Source organism: Stenella coeruleoalba (assembly GCF_951394435.1).
Source record: "Stenella coeruleoalba genome assembly, chromosome: 9".
Taxonomy (NCBI): Eukaryota; Metazoa; Chordata; class Mammalia; order Artiodactyla; family Delphinidae; genus Stenella; species Stenella coeruleoalba.
The window spans coordinates 87,589,321-87,616,514 of record NC_137155.1 but is presented as its reverse complement, the minus strand read 5'-3'; the positions used below and the strand labels follow the sequence as shown (position 1 = coordinate 87,616,514).

At 49.4% G+C, this 27,194-nt stretch overlaps 2 protein-coding genes across 5 annotated transcripts in view; one reads left to right on the top strand and one right to left on the bottom strand.

The window, feature by feature from the left end:
- The window catches only part of LOC307191156 (solute carrier family 23 member 1-like), a 46,623-nt gene extending 34,369 nt beyond the window's left edge, over positions 1-12,254 (top strand). For all 4 annotated transcript variants that reach the window (XM_079930950.1, XM_079930948.1, XM_079930949.1 and 1 more), the window contains 5 exons: positions 2,833-2,997; positions 3,395-3,503; positions 4,885-4,980; positions 6,258-6,510; positions 12,152-12,254. In XM_079930950.1, coding sequence (XP_079787076.1) covers positions 2,833-2,997; positions 3,395-3,503; positions 4,885-4,980; positions 6,258-6,510; positions 12,152-12,236 — 708 coding nt within the window. In that variant the 3' untranslated portion in view covers positions 12,237-12,254. The remainder of the gene's footprint in view (positions 1-2,832; positions 2,998-3,394; positions 3,504-4,884; positions 4,981-6,257; positions 6,511-12,151) is intronic.
- On the bottom strand, positions 7,772-26,799 carry STRA8 (stimulated by retinoic acid 8). Its single transcript, XM_079930952.1, has 8 exons — positions 26,420-26,799; positions 22,512-22,587; positions 21,776-21,860; positions 18,785-18,994; positions 17,675-17,960; positions 13,129-13,202; positions 11,358-11,469; positions 7,772-8,416 (listed from the first exon to the last, which is right to left on the bottom strand). The coding sequence occupies exons 1-8, from the start codon at positions 26,609-26,611 to the stop codon at positions 8,342-8,344; spliced, it is 1,110 nt and encodes a 369-aa protein (XP_079787078.1). The 5' UTR covers positions 26,612-26,799; the 3' UTR covers positions 7,772-8,341.
- Between the last annotated feature and the right edge of the window lie 395 nt (positions 26,800-27,194).

The window sequence follows — 27,194 nt, the reverse complement described above, 5'->3', positions numbered from 1 at the left end:
AAAAAAAAGTCTGTTCAGTTCCTCTGACCATTTTAAAATTGTTTGTTGTTGTTGTTGTTATTGAATTATATGAGTTCTTTATATATTTTAGATATGAAACCCTTATCCAACTATACAGTCTGCAAATATTTTCTCCCATTTAATAGGTTGCTTTTTCATTTTGTTGATTGTTTCTTTTGCTGTACAAAAGCTTTTTAGTTTAATGTAGTCCCACTTTTGGATTTTCACTTTTTTTAAAAAAAGATTTATATTTATTTATTTTTGGCTGAGCTGTGTCTTAGTTGCAGCATGAGGGATCTTTGTTGCAGCATGCGGACTTCTTAGTTGTGGCATGCCTGCGGGATCTAGTTCCCTGACCAGGGATCGAACCCAGGCCCCCTGCACTGGGAACACAGAGTCTTACCCACTGGATCACCAGGGAAGTTCCTGATTTTCACTTTTTTTGCTTGTGCTTTTGGTGTCATATCCTAAAAAATCATTGCCAAGACCAAAGTCAAGAAGCTTCCCTGTGTTTTCTTCTAGGAGTTTTGCTGTTTCCAGTTTTACATTTAAGTATTTAATCCATTTTTAGTTAAATTTTGTGAGCGGTGTTAAGATAGTGGTTCAATTTCAGTTTTCTGCATGTGGTTATCCAGTTTTCCCAACACTATTTATTGAAGATACTATCCTTTCCCCATTGAGTTTTCATGGCTCCCTTGTCAAGTATTAGTTGACCATATATGCATGGATTTATCTGTGGGCTCTCAGTTCTGTTCCATTGGTCTATGTGTCTATTTTTATGCCAGTACCATAGTGTTTTGATTACTATAGTTTTGCAGTATAGTTTGAAATCAGGACGTGTGATGCCTCCAGCTTTTTTTCTATTTTTCTCTTTCAGGATTGCTTTGGCTATTTGATGTCTTTTGTGGTTACATAAGCATTTTAGGTTTTTTTTTTCTACTTCTGTGAAAAATGCCATTGGAAATTTGATAGGGATTGCATTGAATCTGTAGATGGTTTTGGGTAGTATGGACATTTTAACAATATTAATTCTTCCAGTCATGACATGGGATACCTTTCCATTTATTTGTGTCTTCTTCAGTTTCTTTCATCAGTCTTATATTTTTCACCTCCTTGGTTAGATTCATTCTTAAGTACTTCATTGTCTTTGATGCTATTGTGAATGGGATTGTTTTATTTCTTTTTCAGATGTTTTACTGTTAGTGTAGAAAAATGCAGCTGATTTCTGTATGTTGATTTTGTATCCTGCAACTTTACTGAATTCATTGATTAGTTGTAACAATTTCTTGGTAGAGTCTTTAGGATTTTCTATATATAAGATCATATCATCTGCAAATAAAGATAATTTTACTTCTCCCTTTCTGATTTGGATACCTTTTTTTTTTTTTTTTTTGCAGTATGTGGGCCTCTCACTGTTGTGGCCTCTCCCGTTGCGGAGCACAGGCTCCGGACGCGCAGGCTCAACGGCCATGGCTCACGGGCCCAGCCGCTCCGCGGTATGTGGGATCTTCCCGGACCGGGGCACGAACCTGTGTCCCCTGCATCGGCAGGCGGACTCTCAACCACTGCGCCACCAGGGAAGCCCTGGATACCTTTTATTTCTTTATCTAACCTGATTGCTATGGCTATGACTTCCAGTAATATGTTGAATAGGAGTGGTGAGAGTTGTCACCCTTGTCTTGTTTTCTGATCTTAGAAGAAAAGCTTCCAGCCTTTCAGCATTGAGTATGATGTTAGTTGTGGGCTTTTTGTATATGGCCTTTATTGTGTTGAGGTGCATTCCTTCTATATTTAATTTGTTGAAAGTTTTTTTATGCTGAAAGGATGTTGGATTTTGTCCAATGCTTTTTCTGTGTGTATTGAGATGACCATATGTTTTTATCTTTCATTCTATTAATGTGGTGTATCACATTTATTGATTTGCACATGTTGAGACATCCTTGCATCCCAGGGATAAGTCCCAGGTGATCACGGTGTATGATCCTTTTAATGTACTGTTAAATTTGGTTTGCTAACATTTTGTTGATAGTTTTTGCATCTATATTCATCAGGGATATTGGTCTGTACAGTTGACCCTTGAACAATGTGGGGAGTGGGGTGGGGTTAGGGGCACCAACCCTCCTTGCAGTCGAAGATCCGTGTATAACTTATAGTTGGACCTCTGTACACGTGGTCCCTCCATATCCATGGTTCCATCGTATCAGTGGTTCCACATTCACAGATTCAACCTATGATGGATTGTTTAGTACTACAGTATTTACTGTTGAAAAAAAATCTGCATATAAGTGAACCCACACAGTACTTTCTTTTCTTTTCTGTCCTTATCTGGCTTTGGTATCAAGGTAATGCTGTCCTCCTAAAATGAGATTGTGAAGTAAGTATTATTAATCCCACCTGTTAAATTTGGAGGCTGACATTTTGAGAAGTTAGATAACTTGCGTGAAGCCGAACAGCTAGTTAGAGGCAGAGTTGGGATTGGCTCTCAAACCCCATTCTTAAGCATTGGGCCACTCCCTCCCAAGAGAGACTTCTTGCCTCACTATAAAGTCTGCCTAGAGAAGGAGCATTGGAGTCAGGACTTGAAGACATGTATGAGAGCAGCAGAGAGGAGAGGTGAGGGCAGAGACTGGGACCCAAGGTCACACCTTCATGCTTTCGCCAGCACCATGTGGGAGTAGAGGGGGGCCATTTCTGGGTCAGTCGATGCTGCTCCTGTGGGTCCCCTGGAGCGATTGTTTGTGATGCCCCAGGAGCAGGGCAGAGGCCTCCAGGGTGTGTGACCCAGCTGGTGCTGAGCTCCTCGTCTCTCCCCCACCTCCCTGAGTGCTACAGGTAGGGAGCAGGATGGTGATTGTTGCGGCGGGCTGCGTGCTGCTCCTGATGGGCATATTTGGGAAGATCGGGGCTGCGTTTGCCACCATCCCAACCCCTGTGATCGGAGGCATGTTCCTGGTGATGTTTGGAGTCATCACTGCCGTGGGGATTTCCAATCTTCAGGTGAGGCAAGACACCCTTAGGAAAGCAGCAGCATTGCATCTCCTGAAAGGAGCCCATGGGGATGGAGATGAATGGAACAGGGTGGGGACAAGGGAGGAGGGGAAGGGAGTCCTCAGTCCCAGAAACCGCACTGGCCCCAAATGGGAGAAAGAAATAACCAGAAGCACCCGAATTTCTGAAAAACAAAATTGCATCAGTTTGAATTGGATTATCCAGACCACTCAGCTCCCAGGGTCAAGTGGGAGTCGGGACTTGTCTGAGAACCTGTGCCCTCTGAGCCCAGCCTCCCCCTCCAGTCTCAAGTGGCGGTGGGGGGGCTGGCTGGGCGGGTGTTTGACTGATGTGCAATACAGGTACTGATCGTTCTGGCTCTGCCGTGGGGGCCTCTCTCCTACAGTACGTGGACATGAACTCGTCCAGAAACATCTTTGTCTTTGGCTTCTCCATCTACTGTGGGCTTGCTGTTCCCAACTGGGTGAACAAGAACCCGGAGAGGCTCCACACAGGTGATTTTCCATCCTCTAGTCTGTGACCACTCCAGGGGCAGAGCTGGTGGGGTCCCTGGTCCCTGGGAATTCCTGTCACTTTTTAAAAAAATTAACTATAGTCACCATGCTGTACATTACATCACCATGACTTATTTATTTCCAGTTCTATTGAGATATAATTGACATACATCACTGTATGAGTCCCAGGTATACAGCATAAAGGTTTGACATACATATATTGTGAAACGACTACCATAATAAGTCTAGTTAACACCCATCTCCTCATATAGACACAATAAAAAGAAATGGGAAAAAAATTTTCTCCTTGTGATGAGGACTCTTAGGATCTACTCTCTTACCAACTTTTCTATATATCATACAGCAGTGTTAACCATAGTCGTCATGTTGTACATTCCATCCCTCGTACTTATTTATCTTATAACCAGAAGTGTGTCCCTTTTGATCACCTTCCTCCAATTCCTCCTCCTCACACCCCCTGCTTCTGGTAACCACAAATCTGATCTCTTTTTCTATGAGTTTTTTTTTTAACAGTCTATATATAATAAGTGAGATCATACAGTATTTGTCTTTCTCTATCTGATTCATGCCACAGCATAATGCTCTCAAGTTCCATCCATGTTGTTGCAAATAGCCAGATTTTATGGCTGAATAATACCCATTGTAAATATATACCTCATTTTTTTTAGTCATTCATCCATTGATGAACACTTAGGTTGTTTCCATATCTTGGCTCTTGTAAATAATGCTGCAGTGAAGGTGGCTGTGCATATATCTTTTTGAGTTAGTGTTTTCATTTTCTTTGGATAAATAACCAGGAGTGGAATTACTGGGTCATATGGTAGTTCTATTTTTAATTTTTTGAGGAACCTCCATACTGTTTTCCATAGTGGTTGCACTAATTTACATTCCTGCCAACAGTGCCCAAGGGTCCTTTTCTCCACACCCTTGCCAAGACTTCCTAGTTCTTGTCTTTTTGGTAAAAGCCGAACAGGTGTGAGATGATATCTCACTGTGATTTTGATTTGCATTTCCCTGATGATTAGTGATGTTGAACACCTTTCATGTACCTATTGGCCATCTGTATATCTTCTTTGGAAAAATCTCTATTCAGATCCTCTGCCCTTTTTTTTTTTTTTTTTTTGTCGTACACGGACCTCTCACTGTTGTGGCCTCTTCCGTTGTGGAGCACAGGCTCCGGGCGTGCACGCTCAGCGGCCATGGCTCACAGGCCCAGCCGCTCCGCGGCATGTGGGATCCTCCCAGACCGGGTCACGAACCCTCGTCCCCTACATCGGCAGGCAGACTCTCAACCACTGCGCCACCAGGGAAGCCCCCTCTGCCCATTTTTTAATCCCTGTCACTTCTGTCTTCACTCTAGGGATTCTGCAGTTGGACCAGGTCATCCAGGTGCTGCTGACCACGGGCATGTTTGTTGGTGGATTTCTGGGCTTTCTACTGGACAACACCATCCCTGGTAGGGCTCACCTTTGCTCTGTAAGCTGGCAGTTTGGGTAGATGGTCAGCATTTGGGTCACCCACATTGCTTCTCTAGCCCCAGTTCTCATGTAAGACTGGCCACAGCATACCCTGAGTGGGCCCTGCATCTGGGTGGGGTGTATGGGCCTGTACTAGCTTTCTAGGGCTGCCATCGCAAAATGCCACAGACTAGGAGGCTTAAACAACCGAAATGTATTTCCTCACAGTTCCAGAGGCTAGAAGTCCAAGAACAAGGTGTTGGCAGGATTGGTTTCTCCTGGGGCCTTTCTCCTTGACTTTCAGATGGATGGCCTTTCCTTCCTGTGTGTGCATCTCTGGTGTCTCTCTGTGTGTCCTAATCTCCTCTTCTTATAAAGACACCAGTCAGATTAAATTAGAGCCCGCCCTAAAGACCTCATCTTTACGTCTTTAACTAAATCACCACTTTAAAGATTGTATCTCCAAATACAGTCACATTCTGAGGTTTGTGGGGTTAGGGCTTCAACATGATTTTTTTTGGGGGGGGACACAATTCAGCCCATAAAAGGACCTTAAGGTGAGAAATACACCAGAAGCAAAAAGCAAAAGACATAGCCCCAGCTCTCTTAGAGCCTGCCGTCTAGTTGACGAGGGAGAGAATGCATGTGTTCATTTATTCACATTCCAATAAAAACCACAGCAAGTACACTGTGTTCCAGGTGCTCTGTATTGAGGATACAAAGGGCTGCAAGACATGCCCCCCTGCCTTCTAGAAACTCACAGGCTAGTAGGGGAGAGAGACACGACAACAGACCATTACAGTACAGGGAAGTAAGTGTGATGATGAGCAAACGAAGCCCATGAGCGCTGAGGTGAAGAGCGCAGAGCTGCCCTCACTGGTGGCTTTCAGTGCTCCCTTCTTGATCCTCCCATGGCCCCTTGAAAGGACCTCTGTGATAGCTCCTGCTTCGTGGTATTCCATTTCCCACATTTCTTCTCTCCACCAAATGTAAAATGCATCTGCATTCCAGAAACACTGAAATATAGAAAGGTCCGCTCTGGAAGATGAGGAAAGAACAGTGGTTCATAGAAGGTCGTACCCCGGAGCTCAGGGAACACCTGATGATGAGCTGAGTTGAGCTGAGCTGATTCTTGGGATAGGCTTGGAGGGGGAGGAGGGGCTGCTGGCAGGTGCAGGGCACTGAGACGAGGCCTCGTGAGTGCCTGCAGGGGGGGCCAGAGGCTTCCGCCCCCTCCCTCAGGGCCCAGGCTTGACTGCTTGCTGGCTCCCTTTAGGAAGCCTGGAGGAGAGAGGCCTCCTGGCGTGGAATCAAATCCAGAAGTCTGAGGAGACTACGAAGATCTCGGAGGTCTACAGCCTCCCCTGCGGGATCGGCACCAGGTTCTGCGCATCCTCCTGCACCCGGTGCCTCCCCTTCTGGCCCAAGCTGGAACGTGGTGGGAGAGGTGAAGTGGGGGTGAGCCAGCTGACGCTCTGCTCCCGGGACCCCTCAGAAGAGCGACCCAAGGGCGCCACAGACACCAGGATGTAAGAACGCTCCTTCTGCACGTCCCAGAGGCTTCACTATCCCCCCACCCAATGTGCTGAGCTCCCCACTCACGTATGGAGGGGACCCTGCCCTCTCGAGTACCTCTGCACCCCGCACGTGGTGGCAGCCAAATAAGTATTAGATTAAGACCATGACAAGCATGCTTTGACCCAGTCACTTAGTCACCGAGGTCTGGCCTCAAGCTGCTTCCTTCCACCATGCTCCAGCCCTCCCATCTCCAGTGTAAACCAGTCCTCCTGGCAGTATTTTGATGCATCGGGAGGAAGAGGCTTTGGGTGGGGCAGGCGACAGAGATGGGGCTGTTTGCTGAAAGGTGACGGGAACAGTTCTCTTCCTCCCCAAAGAGGCTGGAGGCCCTGCCAGCCGCCCCAGGCCCTTCTCTTCCAGACGCTTCTTCTTCCAGGCCTCTCCCCTGCAGGTCCCTCCCCGCCAGGCCCCTGCCATTTGTGAACACCGAAGGGCCAGCAAAGCTACAATCCCTGCACAGCCCCAGCGCCAGTCCTTGGGGTCAGACTGTGTATCACAGGACGGTATAGTGAGGCTGTGGGCCCTGGCGCTGTGGAGTCAGGACCAGGTTTGGATCCTAAGACTTAACCTGCATGTCAGGTTCTCACAGGGACATGAAACAGTCAAAGCATTTGAGAGGCCTTCAGTGGAGCAGAGCCACTGTTGTTATGATATATAAACTGTAAAGAGCCAGGCGAACCTGTTCTCTCTGCATCCTCAGTGGATTAGTCAGGATTCTCTAGAGAAACAGAGCCAATAGGGGGTGTGGGTGTGTGTATACACATACATGTCTGCAGAGGGATATATACATGTGTCCACACACACACATACATATATGGGGGTGGTGGGAGGGCAGGGCAGGGAGAGAGATTGACTTAAGGAATGGACTCATGTGATTGTGGAGGCTGGCAAGCCCAAAGTCTGCAGGGTAGACCAGCAGGCTGGGAAGAGTTACAGCTGGAGTCTGAAGGCAGTCACTGGCAGAATCCCCTCTTCCTGGGGGAGGTCAATCCTTTGGTATTCAGTCCTTCAACTGATTGGATGAGGCCCACCCACACTATGGAGGGTAATCTGCTTTACTCAAGCTCTACTGATTTAAATGTTAATCTCTTCTAAAAAAATACCTTCATAGAAACACCTGGAATAATGTTTGACCAAATACCTGGGTACCATGGCCTAGCCACGTTGACATACAAAATTAACCATCACACCCAGTGTACAGGCCCAGGGACATTTATGCACTCTTTGCCCAGGGGCCTCACCAGAAAGCACTCAGAACACTGTGGGATCTGGCTTGGACTCCGTTCAGGAGTCTTTATTATCAGAAGAAGCAGATGTAGCTGATGTCCTGGAGCACAGGAGGTCAACACTGTTCCTGGGCTCCTAGAACATGCCGGATGTGTGGTGGGCTCCAGAACTCTCTAGAACCCATCAAAACAATGCCCTGAACCCAGGTGTGCTGCAAGTACCCGGTGTCATGGGACAGATCCTGCCTGTCCTGTTCTTGAAAGGCTCGTGGCCTGGGCCTTGGGTGCATCCGGTACCCCCTGAATAGGAGCACAGTGGGAGCAGGTGTGTGCCCTGCAGCAGGCCAGCACCTCATACCAAACAACCCTGAAAGACTGACACGGGGCCACACTCCTCTTAAATACTTTATAATAATCAGAAACGACAACCATCAAAATGCTTTCAGGACAGCCCACTCCAAAACGTCCTGCCAGGCTGAGGCAGGGGCAACCTGGGCTGTGAGCATTCAAACTTGGAGACTGCCCGCCCTCCTTCACCCCTCCTGCTCCCACTGCATCACAGATCTTCATCGTCAAACGTCTCCGTGCACCTCAACATTACCGTCTCATCGTCGAAGGAAAGGTCTGGTTCCTGCAAAACACAGGTAGAAGAGGATTCAACTTTATTTAAGGGCTCTGGGCCTCAGGCAGAGGAGAAGGCCCCATCATCTCAGACGTGCCCCCTCCCTCTGTCTCTCCCCCACGTCTCTTCAGTGGTATCTTCTTCTCCAGCTTCCAGCCAGGAAGTTAAAAGCAATGGGGGGCAGGGAGTCCATTTCTATTTCACTCCACTCAATACTCTGTGATCTCCAGAATGGCTTCTCCTGGATTCAACAGAACTGACTTCTTTCCTCTCCTGGAGATTCCTGGGATGCCATAAGAGAGACGGGGGCAGTCTTAAAGCTTTATCCAAATGCCCTCAACAGAGGATGGTGAATTACACCATTATGCACCCACCAGCTATTTCAAAAAAAAAAAAAAAAGGAATGAGATCCCTCTCTATCCGTAGGATAAACTATTTTAAAAGGGCAAGGCACAGAGCAATGTGTATAGTAGGCTACCATTTGTGTTTGAAAGATTACATAAATATCTGGAGAATACCTTTGGATGGCTGTACAGAAACTGGGCATGGTAATTGCCTTCAGGGAAGGGAATGCGATAGTAAGCAAGGGACAGTGGTAGGCGAAAGACTACGTTTTCTTTGTATATCTTTTGGTAACTTTCGAACTTTAAACCATGTTCATGGGTTAGCTGTTTGGAGATAATTTTTTAAAAGAAACAGCGCTATGTCTGTTTAGCAAGGGTTTCTCAGTCCCTTAACAATGACCCCAGCCAACCTCTCTGACTCCCCATTACCTCTTCCCCTAACCGTACATTCCTGGGTTTATGTTCTTCCTACCTCTCCGCACCCCAGCAGAAAATCAGCCCTGTAATTTGTTAGCCCTGATGGTTAGGGGTTGATCCCCTTGGGCCCCGGGAAGCACCCCTAATCCAGCCAACCATCTTATGAACATGGGACCTGGTCCCCAGGGTGACGGCCAGATTGGGGGTGACTGACAATGAAGCCTCTCCAGCTCTGGAGAGCGGCCCCCACCTGCTGTGCTCTGCTGCTGGGGGAGGGGCGCACGAGAGCCCGGGGGTCCAAGAGGGGGAAGAGCTGGTAGAAGGAAGATCACCCAGACCCATCGTTCAGGGTGAGGATGCGGCAAAGGTTGAGAAAAGAGGGAGTCGGAGCATAGTGGTTGCCCGGAGCCCAAGCGTCCTGGGAGGGAACCACACGCTGGAGTCTCTGTCACACAGAGTGCTTGAATGTCATTCCAAATGTTCTACTTCCTTAAGCCTCTGAAAACGGTGATGAGGCATTTTTAAGCTGCAGATTTGTGAAAGCACTAGTCTGTGAGAGGTGTTTGCTGGGATTGGGTGCTGAAATGTGTTGAGTAGTGTTCCCTCTAGTTCATATCCTCCTGAAACCTATTGGGAAATAGAGTCTGTGCAGATGTAAGATTAGTTAAGGATGTCAAGCCGAAATCATCTGGATCTAGGGTGTGCCCTCAACCCAAATGGCTGGTGTCCTTACAAGATGAGAGGGACGGAGAGATACACAGCAGAAGGCCATGTGAAGACGGGGGCAGTGACTGCAGTGATGCAGCTACAAGTCAGGGGATGCCGAGGATGGCTGGGAGCCACCAGGAGCTAGGAGGAGGCAAGGAGGAATCCTTCCCTAGAGCTTTCAGAGAGAGCGTGGCCCTGCCAACACCTTGATTTGGCCTTCTGGCCTCCAGAGCTACGAGAGAATAGATTTTTCTTGTTTTAAGCCACCAAGTTTGTGGTAATTGTAACGTCAGCCCTAGGAAACCAGTACAGGTACTAATTAAGCTTCATCCAACCACCTCCCGTGAAGCTGATAGCGGGGGACAAACGGGGAAGAGAATGCAGTTGCCCTCTTTACAAACCATCTACCAAGCCTGAGGCCTCCTGTACGAGGACACTCTTGAACAGCCTGTTCAAAATACAGATTTCTGGGGCTGCATCTCGCAACACTGGATGGGAATCTTGGGTGTGGGGACATCAGGAGTCTGCATTTCCAGTGAGCTCCCAAGGCAATTCAAGTCTGAGTACCTCTGCTTTCCATGGGTGCTCCAGCCCTGCCTGTTCTTTCTTTCCTGCCATGTGTAGAGAAAGGAAGCAGGGAAAGCAAAGACTGTCCCATCGATCCATTCTCAAGGCCTTGGTAAAGTGAACTGACTTCACTGTGTCGAGAGAAAGGGACACAGTGGTCAGAGCCGGTGGCCAAGGGTTGGGAGGTGGAGAGCAAAGCACAGGGAAGGGCCCTGGCTCCAAGTGGAGATTCAGAGTGGTCTTGGCAGAGGGAAATGAAGGGTTAGCAGGAAGAGGCCCCATGGAAAAGCTGTCCGAATTATTTGAGACATTTCCATCCCTATCACTTACCTTTTTTAATGAACAGCTATAGTTTTGCTAAATTCGTGAGAAGATCAATGGCTATGAACCTGAAAGGGCCTGTCCCCTTGGCAGCTCAGGCATAACCCTCTACCCCCGTGGAAGCTTCCAGGAATGGACCTTCTAACCAAGACCCCCCACAGTGCATGTCCCCGTGGGCTGCACAGTCAGCTTTTTGGAAGCAGAAATTAATATCCTTCAAAAGCTGGCAGCAAATATTACCCCGGGGTCTCCGAAGACGACGAAACGGTCTGGCCTCTTAGAAAGGCATAAAGGAGTCACACAACATGTAGGAATGCCTGCGAAGGGCCAGGCCCCGGAGGTCTGGTCCCGGCATCAAGGGACTCCCCAGGCTCAGGTCTGCCCTGAAGAGCATCCCTCTGTCTCTCCCCTCCATTTCCCCGGACATCCTCCGTTTCACAGGATGCATTAGGCTGAAGTCAACCACCCGCGGAAGAACGTCCCCCCGCCGGGGTGTGAGCTGGGGGGGCTGTAGCTGGGTCTCCCCTCCAGAGCCCTTCCCGCCCTCCGAGGGGAGGTGAGCCAAGGCCTCACTGTGCTCTGCTCCGTCCTACCTGTTTGAACTGAGTGTCAACACAGCAAAGGCCTTTAAAAAAATTGACGATCTGCAGGTAGAGCTGAAACTTGTCCTCGGGATTTTGTGGGTTGCAGACAGCCAGCACGGAACTGACAGCAGAAAGGAGGAAGAAACAGCAAACCTTTAAAATCCTAACGTTTTACCTCTGTTTGTACCCACTAAAATATTTGGATTACAGTGGGAGCCAAGCACTTTGAAGCACGCAGCCGAGCCCTCCATGGAAGGTTTGCATGGCCCCAGTTCCAACATCATGTCTGGAACCTGCTGGGAAAGTGAGACTACAGGGAGGCAGGCCCGCATGCCTAGCTTAGTGTTCTGAGCTGCGGCCTGTGGAACAAGGAGCGAGATTTCCTCTCCTCACGGAGTCAGGCTCGTACAGCAACGCCATACGGTTCTGCTCCCACCGGTGGTTGCCCAGGCTCGGGGGGCTCAGGGCACGATCGACATCAGCCCCTTGAGATGCCTCCGCTCAGGAAGTCTAACACGGAACACGGGCCTGGCGCAGAGGGCAGGCTGCTTTGCAGATTCCTTTCCTGCTGCTTCCTGGGACAAGGGGAGAAGCCTGCCAACAGGACCGTGAATCAGGCCTGGACAGCTGACTTCCTGCTGGAGTGAGGTCTCACAGTCAGCGTGGGAACCCCTGGCAGCAACCCCTGCCTTTTCTAGGGAAAATAGAAAAAAAATTTTTTAATTGGTTGGTTTTTGTTCCATCAGTAGAATGAGGAGTTCCAAGTACACTTTGGCCACTTTTCAACAAAATTGTCTTCACAGCCCAAGCCCAGCTCAGAAACAGGAACGTCTGTCTCCAGCCAGTTTCAGCCAAATCAGACTCCACACACGGCTGGGAAGAGCCTGAGTCACCAGGGAAAAGCGCTTTGAGATTTGGGGCAAGTCTGGTTGGGCTGGGGGCGGTGGGGTGGGAGCAGAGGAGCAAATGCTGCCCCCTGACCTGCCAGCAGGCGGCCAGGGCTCCAGGCCGTAGCCACAGGCCTCAGGGAGAATGGACATGTTCTTTGGGATCACGAGGACATGAACGTCAGCCTCACTCCCAAGGCAGAAAAACTAAATTTTCTTGCTTCTTTCTAGCCGGCTATGCAAAGGGCCTGTGCCTTCAGGCTGTAAGACCACAGCTTTTCAAAGCAGCAAGGGAATTTCCATCCTAAACTTTCTTTCTGAGAAAACACACCTGTTTTCTTTTTTTAAAACAAGCTCCTTCTTGTTTTAACATCTCCCCAGATGCTCTTCTCACTTCAGGGCGTCAGCCATCCCCTCCTCCCCTCCTTCCACATCCTTCCCATCAGCACCATGAAAAGCAGCTTCTCCCCTTGTGTGACTCAGAGCCCAGGGCACCGGGCCTGTTTCCACGTTGGCCCCGGCTCTCTATGGCCCAGAGCCCCCCGCCCACCTCCTGGACCAGACCGACTGCTGTAACCTGCCCATGGCCACCTCACCCCGGGGAACAGTGCAGCACAAGCCACCTGGAGTTGATAACCTGGTGTGTCTCAGCCCTGGGCCACAATGGAAGAACTGTCAGCTCTGAAGAAGCCCCAGACAACATCATCCCCAGGGCAATGGCACAATCCTAGGACCTACTTTGAATCACAGAAAAAAGTGGATTTCCAAGAACTTCCACTGAATTATGCTCCCTTCTGAGAGGCTGCAGGGGAGAGGCCCGTAAACACCCCAACAGGGGTGCCCACGCACACACACACTCATATACACACACAGTCTCACACCCCCATCTTCACCTGGAGCTAGATGTACTTGGAACCTCACTTTTGTCCAGGAAACTTGCCACATCGAAGGCATCTTCAAAAAGGATCTGAAAGGAAGCACAAAACTTCATGTGTCAGAAATACCCCTACACTTTGACGTTTGCTCTGGGCGGCTGGGGGAGAGACGCGTAGAAAGCCTCTCTACCCCTCAGCCCCAAATGGGTGCATCTTAAGGCTGAGGCCCAAACCCCGGCTCTCTGCTTGGTGACCTTTCCAGAGGATGAGTATTAAGTTCTTGCCCACCCAGAACAAACTGCCAACCCCAGAGGTGGCTGAGAGACGGGGAAGCACCGGGGACCATGGTCTCCTCCTTTTAAAGAAAGCAGGAGCTCAGGTGTGAGATGCAACAGCCAGAGGTGAGCCTCAGTTTACACTGGAAAGGGCTCATCTACTCCTCCCGAGGGGCAGAGGCTGTCTGAGCCCAGGATCCACAATCCAGCGGTTTCATGCCAGGGCAGCTGGACAGAGGTTAAGGGGGCTCTGGGGTTAAGCTGCAGGAAAGCCGACTCCCAGCCTTGCCACTCACTAAGCTGTGACTTGATTTCCCAGATCCCAAAGGGAATCACAACAGTGCCTACCCCTAGGGATGCTGCAAGAATCAGATGATGTATGGGCAGCACCTGGCACAGAATAATGGCTCAAATATGCTAGCTATTATTGAATACTATGTGCTTTGTAAAAGAAACAAGGTTCATCTTGGAAATGGAAAATAGAAACAAAGTTAAAATCACTGAGAAACAGTCCCACCCAGAGATGTCCATTGTTGACATACTGATCTGTTTCCTCCAGTCATTTCCCAGGGCATATTATAGCATATATTTCCTATTTTGGAATCTTGCTATTTAGAAAGTTCTCAGTTCTGCTTTTTAAAAATTTGTTGACAAATATTAAATATTCCATGGGAACATGATATACACTTAGCATTGCAGGATTTAGTAAATATACAGGATATGCTTGGTTAAATTTGAATTTTACATAAAGAATGAATAATTTTTTGGCATACAAATGTCCCAAGTATTGCATGGACACTCTTATATGAAAATTTTAACTAGCTGTGCTTTTTACCCCTTCTATATGGGAGTCAAGAGGGCATTCTCTGATCCTAGTTGGCAGGTTCTAGCAGGTTCCCCAGGGTCTCCTCCCCTCTTACCTGGGGACACATTGCTCTTTGTCTGGGGGCCTTCTGTCTGCCCTTCGTGTCTTTTTTTTTTAAAGCTTTTTTTTTTTGATGTGGATCATTTTTAAAGTCTTTATTGAATTTGTTACAATATTGCTTCTGTTTTATGTTTTGGTTTTTTGGTGGCAGGGCATGTGGGATCTTAGTTCCCCAACCAGGGATTGAATCCGACCCACTGCATTGGAAGGTGAAGTCTTAACCACTGGACTGCCAGGGAAGTTCCCCACTTCATGTCTTCTTACAATTCACTTTCCCGGAACTGAATTCCCTGGGACTCTGGAATTGTGAATTGTACTCCTGGCTTTCTGGACATTTTCTGGTGTCCTTCTTTTTGATACCCCTTTGGTCACCTCAAAGAGGATTTGGGAAGGGGTCACTGAAAGGCCTGGGCTCCTGTGTCCATCAGCACAGAAGCCCATTGTCTCCGTGTTCTTTCCCAGCAGGCCTGAGGCAGGGACGCAGGACTTAAATTCCTTCCCTCAAATCCATCAGCCCATCACAGTCACAGGCCACACACCATCCTCACCTGTGCAAACCCCTCTCCCAAGCCAGCTCTTGGGGGCAGCATGGCCAGGCTCTGAGGTCCTTCTGGGGCACCCAGCACACTTACGGGGCCGCACCTCTCAGAAGTGATCCCGAGCCCAGGGGTTGGCTCCAAACGCAACTGTTCCACAGCAAAACCTCTCAGGTGGACCAGGAGCTGCAGAGGTTTCACTGCAACTAATTTAGAAGCCACAGCAGGAGTAACTGGCTCTGTACCTACCCTGGGCATAACTGTCATCTGTTCCACTCACCTTGTCACTCAGCCCTGGGCTGGCCCAAGCCTGGGGATGGCAATGCAGTCAGAGCCCTGCTCTGGGCATGGCTAAGAGACTCTGCTGCCAGCTTCCCTCAACACCAGAAGAATGTGAGCCCTTAGCCCTTCCTGAAAAAGCCCAGACAAGCTGCTTCCGTGATTTGGAGACATTGGATTCTGAAGTTTTCTCTTTGGGTCTGCTCCTCCTTGAGGAAAGGTTTGTGCTGCAAACACGTGTGCAGTCAGCTTACAGTTTGACAGAATTTTCATGCATTTGACATACGTTTTCTTTTGCCTTCTTTGTTGTGGGACCCCAGGGCCAGGCACTTTGAGGCTACAAAGACATCTGTCCTGGCTGATGCTTGCCTTGGGTTGAGGTCTTTTGGGGCTGGTTGTCTGGCCCTGCTTTGGCCATTATGGAGGAGAGCTCACATCCTCTCATGGTGGACCCAACATTTCGTGGATAGTCAGATCAGAAACCATAGTCCAGTGGAGTGGCGAATGGGGGGTGGGGACGGGGCATGGTGGTAGCGGTTGACTGTGGCACATCTGCCCTGTGAATTCCGTCGACTAACACCCGCAGTCATCAGTCACCTGGGGTGCTTGTTCAAAATGAGATTCTGAGCCACTCCCTTGGGGACTCGGATTCAGTGGGTCTGGGGTACTAGCCAGGCACCTGTCTTTTTTTTTTAAAGATTTATTCATTTGGCTGCCTTGGGTGTTAGTTGAGGCATGTGGGATTTTTTTTTTTTTTTAAAGCCTATTCTATCGAATTTATTTATTTATTTACTTATTTATTTACTTATTTATTTATTTATTTATTTATTTATTTAGCTAGCTAGCTAGCTAGCTAGCGGTACGCGGGCCTCTCACTGTTGTGGCCTCTCCCGTTCCGGAGCACAGGCTCCGGACGCGCAGGCTCAGCGGCCATGGCTCACGGGCCCAGCCGCTCCGCGGCATGTGGGATCTTCCCGGACCGGGGCATGAACCCGTGTCCCCTGCATCGGCAGGCGGACGGTCAACCACTGCGCCACCAGGGAAGCCCTGGGATCTTTAGTTGAGGCATGTGGGATCTAGTTCCCTGACCAGGGATAGAACCCGGGCCCGCTGCCTTGGGAGCACAGAGTCTTAGCTTCTGGACCACCAGGGAAGTCCCCAGGCACCTGCCTTTTAACTAAACTCCACTTGAGAAGCATCAGGGGAGATCAAGGAGGGCAGAGCATAAACAGGTGACCAAAGGGCAGAGACTTGAAAAACTCTGTGATGAAGGATACAATGCTTGAAGCAGGAACTATGTGCCCTGGACAAGTCCTGCCACATGCTAGGCCTTGTCTGTGAACTGGAGACTGGACAAGGTGACCACTGCTCTCCAGGCCTGGGCCCTGGTGGCTGGGAAGCCTCCCAGAGAATGGGGCCTCCAGGGCTGGCCCCCAGCATCAGAGGCACTTAGAGGAGGTTCTCTGGCTCTAAGACTCCCCAGAGAGACACTGGACGTCCCCTCCAAGCGACCACCCGCGGAGGAGTATTTGGAAAGTCAGGGCAAAGCAGGGGTGGGGTCCATGGAAGCTAAATGTCCCGCAAAGCACTAGACAGACGCGGAGAGCAAAGAACTGCCCTCCCCGTTAGACAAGGGAGGGCAGATGCAGCCGCAGGTGGTAGCAGCAGCCTTCTGAGGCTGTCCTAATTCTGGAAGAGCAGCTGAGGGGCCCAGTTTGAGCTCAGCGCTGAGCTGACCGCTAACCTAACGCCACCCAACGCTCGGCACGGCTCACCATGGCTGTTCTTGCTGCTTGAACGCCGAGAAGCACATTTACGGCAGAGGCGTGATTGCCTCCTCTGCGTTCCGCAATGCTCTTTGGGGTGGGAGCTGACCTGCTCTCAGGGATTGGGCCTGATTGATCCTATCTCGATTACTCATTGGCTCAGTAATCTGGCAATCTGGCCAATTCCGGCCAATGAGAGGGCAGGAGAGGTATGGTGCAAATTTCTGGGAAAGTTCTTCCTTGACCCTTAAGAAAGAGGGGCAGGGAATCTTTTCTCCTACCTGGTGTAGAAAAGGGATAACAACTTGATTGCTACCAGCTGCCATTCCACAGTCACCACACGGGGTGGGGGAAGTGGGGTGGGGAGGGAAGGTGAGATGCCGGCCTTGAGACGAGGCAGAGCAGGCAGACGGGAAGAGCCGAGTCAGCGGCGACGACGCAGGGAGACGAAGCGGAAGTCCTCCTGCCTCGGGCCCTCCCTGGGTGTCCCGAGTACATTTCCTCTTGGCTTAAACAGCGAGTAACTTGAAGCCGAAAGAATCCTAGTGCGTACAACCTTCTAAACCTTCTTTTCTGTAATCCCCATGGAAAGGCCAGGAAAGTAGCAGGGGAGAAATAACTGTGGTTCTGTGGTTGCGTATATAATGTCGGGAAAATCAGAAACTTACCGCGCGCGCCAGAATCCAGACAGCACCTCCAAGTTACTGTCTGACCCGGGCAGCTCCCTGGCATCTCCAGGCAAAGGTGATGCCCACCCTCCACCCTACCCGTCGGTCCGCTCACCTCCTCAGGGGTGGAGAAGAGCGAGCAGCTGGCCCCCTGGCTTTCCACTCCGCTGTCCTTCACGCTGCCCTCGGCACAGGCCGGCTCCTGACAGGCCCCCGCGAAGCCCAGGAGGCCGCTGTGCTTCTGCGCCCAGGCGTGCTGGAGGCTGGCCTTCCTCTCCTCGGAGAGGGTCTGCCACAGATGGGAGATGGCCGCAGACATGATGGGGAGGGTCACCTCCTGCGAGGAGACGATCCCGTTCTCGGTCAGAAGGTCCATCGTCTGCTTGTAAAAGTTGAGGTACCTGCAACAGAAAGGTCAGCAACTCCCGGACCTGAAGCCGGTGGCCCGGGGTCCCGCCCAAGCCGGCTCCTCGGGATCCCGTGGTGGCGGGGAGAGGGGAAGCGAGCACAGCACACAGGCCTTGCCCGCGCTGTGCTTCACCAGGGACTCAGCCTCACTGGCCGCGGCCTGCCCTGCCACTTGCAGAGTAGAAGCTATCTGGGGGGCCATGGGCGACTTAGCTTTGTGCTTTGGGGGGTCCCTCCCCAAGTCCTCCCAGCGCCCCCTGTGAAGCTCTCTGTCGGACAAAAGAGAGGACGGGAGGCAGGGCAGGCTCAGCTCTCCCCCCAGGGGAAAACTGCTTCAAGTTTAGAGCCCAGACGTGTGCAGATATGATATGACCTCGCTTTAATTTGGAAGCTGTGGAGCGAGCCTCCTTCTACTGGGCCCGCCCCTCCCACATGGATGCGGAGGGCCTCAGGTTTGTGGAGGAGCGGTGAGGGACAGGGGAATCTGAGCCATCCATCCACTGCCTTTCTTACTCCAAGATTAATTAGTAAGGCTGCTGAAGCAGACCTGTGGTGTGTGTGCAGCAGTGGGGGTGGCTTTAGCTCTCATATCCCACCCATAGGCCCCCCAAAGTCACCCCAAATAAAGTCAGTCTAAGGAAACACAGTTCACGTGCTATGCAGATGTGGCTTCAGGACTATTTCTCTGGCTCCTCTAACAACCTCATCCCTGAGCCCCCGCCACGTGGAAATCCTGGAGCTTCCATGACTCGGGGCCTGCAGGACGCCCCAGGTGGAGCACCTGTCCCCCTACCCACAGGGGCCCAGCTCTTCACACCGTTCAAATTCCAAGAGGTCTGGCAGCAAGGTGACCGAGGAGTTGAAGAGCTCCGCGTTTTTCTCCTCTGCCTTCTCCTCCTCTGCCTCGTCGTCCTCCTCTTCCTCGTCATCGTCCTCCTCCTCTTCTTCCTCCTCAACCTCCTTCCCGACTGCCTCGATTGGGCGCCAGCTGTCGGAACCTTTCTGATGAACTGTATTTAATATCAGACTGGGGAGGAAATGGAAACAAGGTAATCCCTCATGAACATCAAGACTGAAATTCTTGACACAATTTTAGCATATACAGACTAAAGAAAAAAAACCTATATGATCATCTCGACAGGTGCAGAAAAGCGTTGGCAAAATTCAACGTCCATTCATGATGAAACTAGGAATAGAAGGGAATTTCCTCAGCCTAATAAAAGGCATCTACAAAAAACCTACAGCTAACATCATATTTAACAGTAAAAGACGGTTTCTCTGCTAAGATCAGGAATAAGACAAGGATGTCCTCTCTTACCACTTCTATTCAAAATTGTGCTGGAGATTAGAGCCTGTCCAATAAGGTGAACCAAAGAAATAAAAGGTGTACAGATTGGAAAGAAGAAATAAAACTGTCTTTATTTGCAGACAATGTGATTATCTATGTAGAAGATCCCAAAGAATCTACAAATATGTGACCAGAACTAAGGAAGCAAGGTTGCAGGTCAGTATACAAAAACCAATAGTATTTCTATAGACTAGCAATGAATAATTGGAAATTGAAATTTTAAAAAGTACCATTTACAATAGCACAAAAACCCATGGTTAAATACTTCGGTTTAAACTAAAAGCTCCATCTAGAAAAGAAAACAATGAATAAGTTGGGCTTCATAAGGTTTTTAATTCTGCTCTTCAGAAGACAGTTTTGAGACTGAAACAACATGACATAATTTGGAAAACCAGGACTTGTACCCAGAATCTCTTTATACTGATAGGAATAATCCCCAAGGTATCAGATTGAGTTAAAAAGCAAGTGTGCCAGAAGAAAACATAGGAGAAGTCTCAACCCCTCTTTCTCTCTCTCTAATCTCAGAGCGGAGGAAGCCTTTCTATTCACCCAACATCAGGTGCCATTACAGATGGACAGAGTAGACTTCATTTTTGCATGGACAAAAGAAAAAACAGAAACATTGAAAGCAAAATAGGAAAACAACCAACCAAGGTACAATTGTTTGGAATCCATATACTAGAAAGAGGGCTAATTTCTTATGATACATAAAGCCCTTCTACCACTAAATAAGAAAAAGACCACCAACCCAACAGGAAAATGGGCAAAGAATAGGTTAAAAGAAGCTCCCAGGAAAGGAAATACAAATGATCCTGAACAAAGGCACTTAAGTTCACTCATAAGTTAATTAATTAATTAAAATATAATAATTATAAAATGTAATAATCTATTCCTCTGCTGGTACCACAGTTTTAATTATTGTAGGCTTATAATAATTCTAGTGGAAAAATCCTCCCTAATTAATATGATTCTGAAAGAAATTTAGTCATCCTCATGTGGATAAGTGATACAAGTATTAATAAGATTTTAGTATGTGATAGTGGTCGTATGTTAAATCAGGAAGGAGAGGATGGCTTATGTAATAAATGTGGTGGGACCAGTAGCTAACATCTGCCTCACTGAGATCATCTCCCAGGCTGATTTCCAGGTGGGGCTAGTCTGATTTGTAAAACGTGGCCACAAACACCCTGCCACATACACTCAACACACACACACACACACACACACACACACACACACACACACACACACACACAACTCTTGCTTCCGCCCCCGATGACCAAAGCAGTGCAGAGTGTGATTATATGTGATCGTGTCCTTCTAATACTTTTCTGTATTCTCATGTTGTCTACAATGTGAATTTAATTTAATTTAATAATCTATCATTTCCCCCTGATTATTTCCCTTAGGATATAATAATACACATTTATTGTTTTAAAAAATGGGAAAATACAGAAAAGCACGGAGAAGAAAATAAAATTCATCAGTAGTAACCCCACCAAAAAAAGAGGAAACAACATCACTTCACCTCGGCAGGCTCTCAGGAGGTTCTGACAGTAAGCAGTTCGCAGTCCCCTTTTCAGAGTGAGTAAAATTGTTTATACACGTACTCCTGTGCCTCCTGAGAGGCCAGCCTGAATGTACACTGTGCTGGGCACGCCCTGGGGCCACCAGAGGTGATGAGGGCCCAGCCGTTGTCCCTAAAGTCCAGGCCGCTCTCGAAGCAGCTGTGCAGGATGGTGGTACAGGGCCTGGGTCATCCTTTGAGAGCACAGCAAAGACTAAGTCTACAAAGTACACATCAAAAAGTGCGAGAGTTAAATGTTCAAAATGAGATCATAAAAGTACGAGAAAGACATTGTTCGAATCAGCCTCTCTTGTCTGACTGTGACATTATAAAGGAGGTTCCCCTTTCAGCATCTGTGACACCTGAATGTACTACTTTTCCTTTCCTCTCTGAAGTTCAGTTTGGTTTTTCTTAGGTTCCTATGAAGCTTGGAAAGTAGGCAGAGATTTGGATTTTCATTATTTTCATATATATCCTCAATAAAGCCATTAGGTGAGTTTCTTTAAAAGCTATAACACGATATGAACACTATGATCTCATTTCTCTACAAAATAATGTGCAAAATGAAAAAAACTAGGATATTCTTTAAGATTAACATTGATTTTCTTTTAGTGGTGAGATAATATGTATTTTAATTTTCTTTTTTGGGCATTTCTGTCTTTTTGACATTTTCTGTTAATAAGTAGGATTTTCATAATCGGGAAAAAATCCAATGCGTGTGATTCGAATAAAATAGAAAAGAAATCTCTCCAGCACAAGGCTGTTCTAAACAGGTAAGCAGCACCTCTTCCTCGGTTCTGTGTTCTGGAGGGGAAAGGTGGGCTGTGGAGCTGTAGCAGCACTGTGGCAGTAGAACAGCAGATTCTAGGTCTCCTGGTGCTTGGGTGTCTTACCTGGGATTTCTAGAGTGCATGCTGGCATATTCTTCCTTGACCTCCTCTAAGCTGTTTACATTCCCATCCTCCAGGTTGAAGGATTCTATGAAGGAAGTTGAAGTCAAGGGTCACACATGATAGTTGGGACTTTGTCCAGTCTCTCCTGCCTTTCTGGCCTGGGTGGACCATGGGTGGTCGCTGAGCCCACCCAGGTTCAGTGTTAGGGAGTCAAGAGCCCAGTTTCACGTCTCCTTTTAGGTGTGCGGGGAGAGCACTAGAACAGGGGAAGAGTTTCTTGAACTGGACTTTCTCAGTCAAGACATGGAAAGTATCCCTTTCAGAATTCGGCTTTCACTAGCTTATGAAACCCAAATTCCCAGCCAGCCATGTCTCCCAGCCTGAGTGCAAGGAAGGGAGACAGCTTCTGCCCTTTGCTTTTGAGTTGGACAGGCCCCAGTCCACTCCTCTGGCCTCTCTGACCTGAGGAGGTCAGGCACCCTTCAACAGCACCTAGGAAGGAGCTCATCATGCTCACACAGCCCGCTGACGTCTGTCTGTCCTGCCAGACGCTAAGCTCCCTGAGGACAGGGGCATGGATCTCACCGTACCCCTGGCCCAGGTGCAGTGCCTGACACACAGTAGGCTCTCAATAAATATATGTTCACTTGGCTTAACCCAATCTCCTTGTTTTCAATAGAAAAACAAGCCAGCCCTTCCCTGGGAGGTAGAGGAGTGGCAGGTAGGGATCTCTTACCTTTCAGCTTCAGCAGAGTATCCAAGGTTTGTTCCAGCTCCTGAATACGATTCTTCGCCTTATTCAAAACCTGCCACTGAGGACAGAGACAGACAGTGCGGAAAAGCCAGGCTCCCACCACAGAGAAGGTTTTGCGGACACAGGAGCCCCTTTCCTGGCCTGAGGCCACCCTCCCTCGGGGGCAAAGCCCCAGTCCTTGACGCTGTCGACAGAAAAGGTAGGAAGTTTGTTCTGATCCACAGAAGGCATGACATTTACTTTGTATTCTGGAAATGGTTCTCACAGAAATATCAAAGTATTTGGAAACAATTAAGCTGAGCTCAGCAGACAACTAGGGTTGCACACTGCTATATACGCTACATGAAGTCGGCGTGAGCTCGGCAGACAACTAGGGTTGCACACTACTATATACGCTACATGAAGTCGGCGTGGACGGTGACGGCACAGGTGGCCTGATGGTTAGAGCTCCAGGCGGCACGAAGGCCAATTAACTTCTGCTCGCTTGTCCCAGTGTGCGCCCGGCAGGTTAACATTAAACGTGCTAATATTGTTTGTTTGCTAAATGCGTACACTCTAGTTGATCTAAACATTGATCAAGTGCTCTGTCAACTTGAACTGTGAATTTCCTATTCTGCAAGAGGAGAATCACAAGCATTTCTGCCTCCCTCCCTCCCTCCCTTCTTTCCTTTTGTACTGTATGTAATATTACTACAGTCAAAATGGTAACCGCAAGATTATTCAAAAATGAGAAATGCTAAATGTTGTTTATTATGCAGACACCCGATGCCTGTCAGGAGTCCCACACCTTCATCCGGAATGTATGAGGGCAAAGCTGTGTGCTTAGCCCGGGGACACAGAGTAAACAAGACAGCCCTGCTTTCAGGCCGCTGACATTCTAACAGGGAAGATGAGCATGGAAACAACCACTCAACGCACAAAACACGTAACAACTGCGTGTAACACGCTCTAGAATTCAGTAAGCACCGCAAAGCGCTGTGGGAACGCACGGCAGCGGGAGGAGGAACCCATCTAACTGGAGGGCTCGATGGAGCCGGGCTTCCGGGCAGCTGAGCTCAGCTGAGCCCCAGAGTATGCATGGACTCTGAAGTGCTGGGGGACACAGGCCTCGCTCAGGGAGCTGCGGAAAGAAAGGAAATGGGGAGGCGGTGGGAGAGGACGCCGCAGCAGCCAGGGGCCCACAGCCCAGGGGCTGCCATTGTAGACTCCCGCTGCCCTGGCTGGTGCACAAGAAGACTTGAGGAACCTCAAAGCACAGCGCTCTGAAGACCCAAAAGACAGCGACAGGAGAACACAGTGGACACAGGATCTCCTTTAGAGCAGGGGCCACCTGCTGTTTTACACTATCTGCTGCCCCTGTCCCACCCCGGCTTCAGGATTATACCGTTGGGTCAGCAAGGACTCTGTCCCCTCTTCGGACACTAGGGGCTGACAGGTGGCGTGAACCTCAGGCTTGTTCTCAGGGTGAGGCGAGGACTTTCTAGTCCTCTGGTCCAGGCTGGTCACCTGTGTCCACACAGCCGGGCCACCCCACGCTCACCTCGCAGTCTCACTACGTCAACTGGACCAGCACAGAGCTAGGTAAGCCGGGTGCAATTCATTGAAATTCTGTTTCTAGAATGGTTTTGGCAGGCTGATTTTCTTAGGACCTTTGTCTGGGTTGAATTGTGTTCCCCTAAAAAAGATATGTTGAGGTCCTAACCCCCAGACTTGTGAGTGTGACCTTATTTGGAAATAGGGGCTTTCTACAGGTAATCAAGTTAAAAAGACATCATTAGGGTGGGCCCTAATCCAGTATGACCGGTGTCCTTATAAAAAGGGGAAATTTGAATGCAGAGACAGACACACACACAGGGAAGACAATATGAAGACACAGGGAGAAGACGGCCATGTAACTGGAGTGATGGCTCTGTAAGCCAGGGAACGCCAAGGATTGCCAGCAAATGCCAGAAGCCAGAAGAGGCAAGGAAGTCTTCTCCCCTAGAACCGTCAGAGGGAGCACGGCCCTGTGGACACCTTGATTTTGGACTTCTAGAGGCCAGACCTCTGAGACAATACATTTCTGTTGTTTTAAGCCACCTGGTGTGTGGTATTTTGTTTCGGCAGCCACAGACAACTAGGAACACCTTGCTACCACGCATACGTGCAGCTCACTCTTGTAGAGCAAATCCTTTCTCCATGGACATCACAAATGCAAAATTCAGGGTTGTCCCTCCAGCACGAAAGAGAAAGAAGGAGAGGACAGAAAACATCTGATCTCCAGACCGCCCTCTGGCTGTGCCATTCCAGGCAAACTGTCTAACTTTCTGGAGCCTCAGTGATACTAAGTGATACTCCTAAGTGATACTAACGTTCTAAACCACATACGACCATGCTATGTTTTTCATGCTACTATATTGCAGAACTCCACAGCAGGCCTCAGGAAGCCATGACTGTTGTCCCTGTTTAACAGGTGTGTTAACTGAAGCTTAGCGAGTAACCTGCCTCACGAGCACCGAGGCCAGTTAACATCCAGGCTCTCAACCACCACGTCGTGAGGTGTGAGTTTTAGGGGCTGCAAAGGGTTTTCCTCTAGATTCACTTCCACTCCTTACTGCCAGCCCTGAGTACCTGTTCTTTCTTCAGCTGTGCTGCAGTCTGTGCAAACTTCTTCACTGGCCAATGACAGGGACTTTGGGGTTTTCGTCACCCAGGGGACACAGAGCAGAGCTGTGCTGGACAAGCTCTTTGCTGAGAGGCCCAGATGTGGACTCTCTCTCCCCACCCTCACCTGAGTCCCGAGCCCCTGCGCCTGGCTCAGCCAGGGAGTAGCCCTCCCCATACCTCTCCCGCTACAACCCAGAGCCTTCCAGAGGAGCACGTGGGACCTCTGTGGATATTCTTCCAGCCCCAGTTGGAGCCCTGCACAAGGGCGCTCTGGGCGCCTTCCTTTAATTTCCACAGAGGCCCTGGCCCTGTGCCCACTGAGGGGCTCTTCTGTGTGCCTGCCCTCAGCAAGGCTCCAGTGCCAGCTCTGGAGGCAGGATGCTCCCACCCGTCAAATGGTCCCTCTCCATAAGCGCAGCTCTGCTGAAAGCACCAGCCCACAGGGAAACCCATTGTCTGGAAGCAGTTGTAGGGCATCGGGCTGGTCTAGAGAGATGGACGGGGAAAGAAGGCCAGGTCTGGAGCCCGAAACCAGGCCTCCTCCTGGATCTGCCACCAACCAGCTGACAGGTCCTGTCTGGACTCCAGTTCCCTCCTCTTTTAAAAGAGGGTGGGGGGACTTGAGGCTGTCGGGGACCTCTCCCCTGTCGGAGACCTCCTAAATGCTTCCTGCAGTGATACCCACTCCATTCTCCCACCACCACCCAAACCCACCCGAACCTTCTGTGCTCCACCAGAGGCACTGATCAGCAATGAAAAAGCTGCATAAGGAGAAAGGCAAAATTAAGATCAGGAAAAGATAAATGCCTACCTGGAGAGCCCTGTCGCCTAGGGAAAGACCTGGTTGATGCATGAAAACTGAGAGGCACACACGGGCGTGTTCTGGGGGGGTGTGCTTTGGGGTACGTGTGCGTGCTTGGGCTGAGGACATAGGGTCTGGGCAGCTGCTAGAGGCTCACCACTGCCCGTGAGAGGGATGGGCATTGCAGTCACGGCTCACCGGGCCTCTCGGGCCGTCACTTCCCCTCCAAGGCCAGGCTTGTCTGCAGCAGGTAGGTAAGGCCCGGCTCTCAGGCTTTACCCACATGCAGCAGCAGACAGAGTGCCATGAGGGGTCCGCAGCTGACCGCTGACCCACCCAGGCCGCAGCCCTCGGGGGCGGGAGCTCCAGGCCAGTCCCCATCTCGGCTCCACAGTCCCTCCATGCGTGGGACCTTTTCCTCCCTATCCTAAGGTCCCCGTACCTTTGAGGCTGTGAGATCAGAGTGGGAGTAAACGGTCTTCCTGAGGCTGTTGAAGAGCCCTGCCAGGGTGGCTCGGTGGCGGGCCTGGGACAGGCGTCTGCGGGCCACCCGCGGCTCGACCTTCTGCAGCTGTGCCAGGGACCAGGGCATTGCTCTGCCGCTGGGGTTATTGTCTTCTCCAGAGGTCTCCATGAGAAGCTGCAACGTACCAGGCTTTGTTTGGCCCTAAATAATAAAGATACAACATTAAAGAAAAAGGAAAGTGGATTGAAGCAGAAAGAAAGGGAAACAACTCCCAAGTAAAAGGTCCCAAACCAATGAGTCTAATCGCTGACAGATACACAATAAATAACAGATGATACAAAATCTGTTATTGAAGCTCGACTCCTAAAACACAAGGTGCTCATATCTGACTTACAGTTGAAGGGCACAGCTGCTTTACACCAGGAAGTTTCCAGGACCTTGCAGGTACTCACCAGACACTTGTTAATTGACCACAGTGGCCAAGGAGAGCAAGCCGTGCCCTGAGATCGCATTCTTTACAGTCTGTCAGAGGTGGAACAAGTATGTGTCCCACCCTTGGAGGTCTTTCCTACTGTGAGAAGGCACCCCTCTTTGAGTTGGGAAGTAGTTACACAGGTGTATGTAGTATATGAAAAAAATGCATCAAGCTGTATTCTTTAGATTCGTGAACTTTTCCGCATGTATACTGTACCTAAAAAAGAAGAGAACGCACTCTTCTACATGTGAAAGCAAAAAGGTACGTGACGGCAGA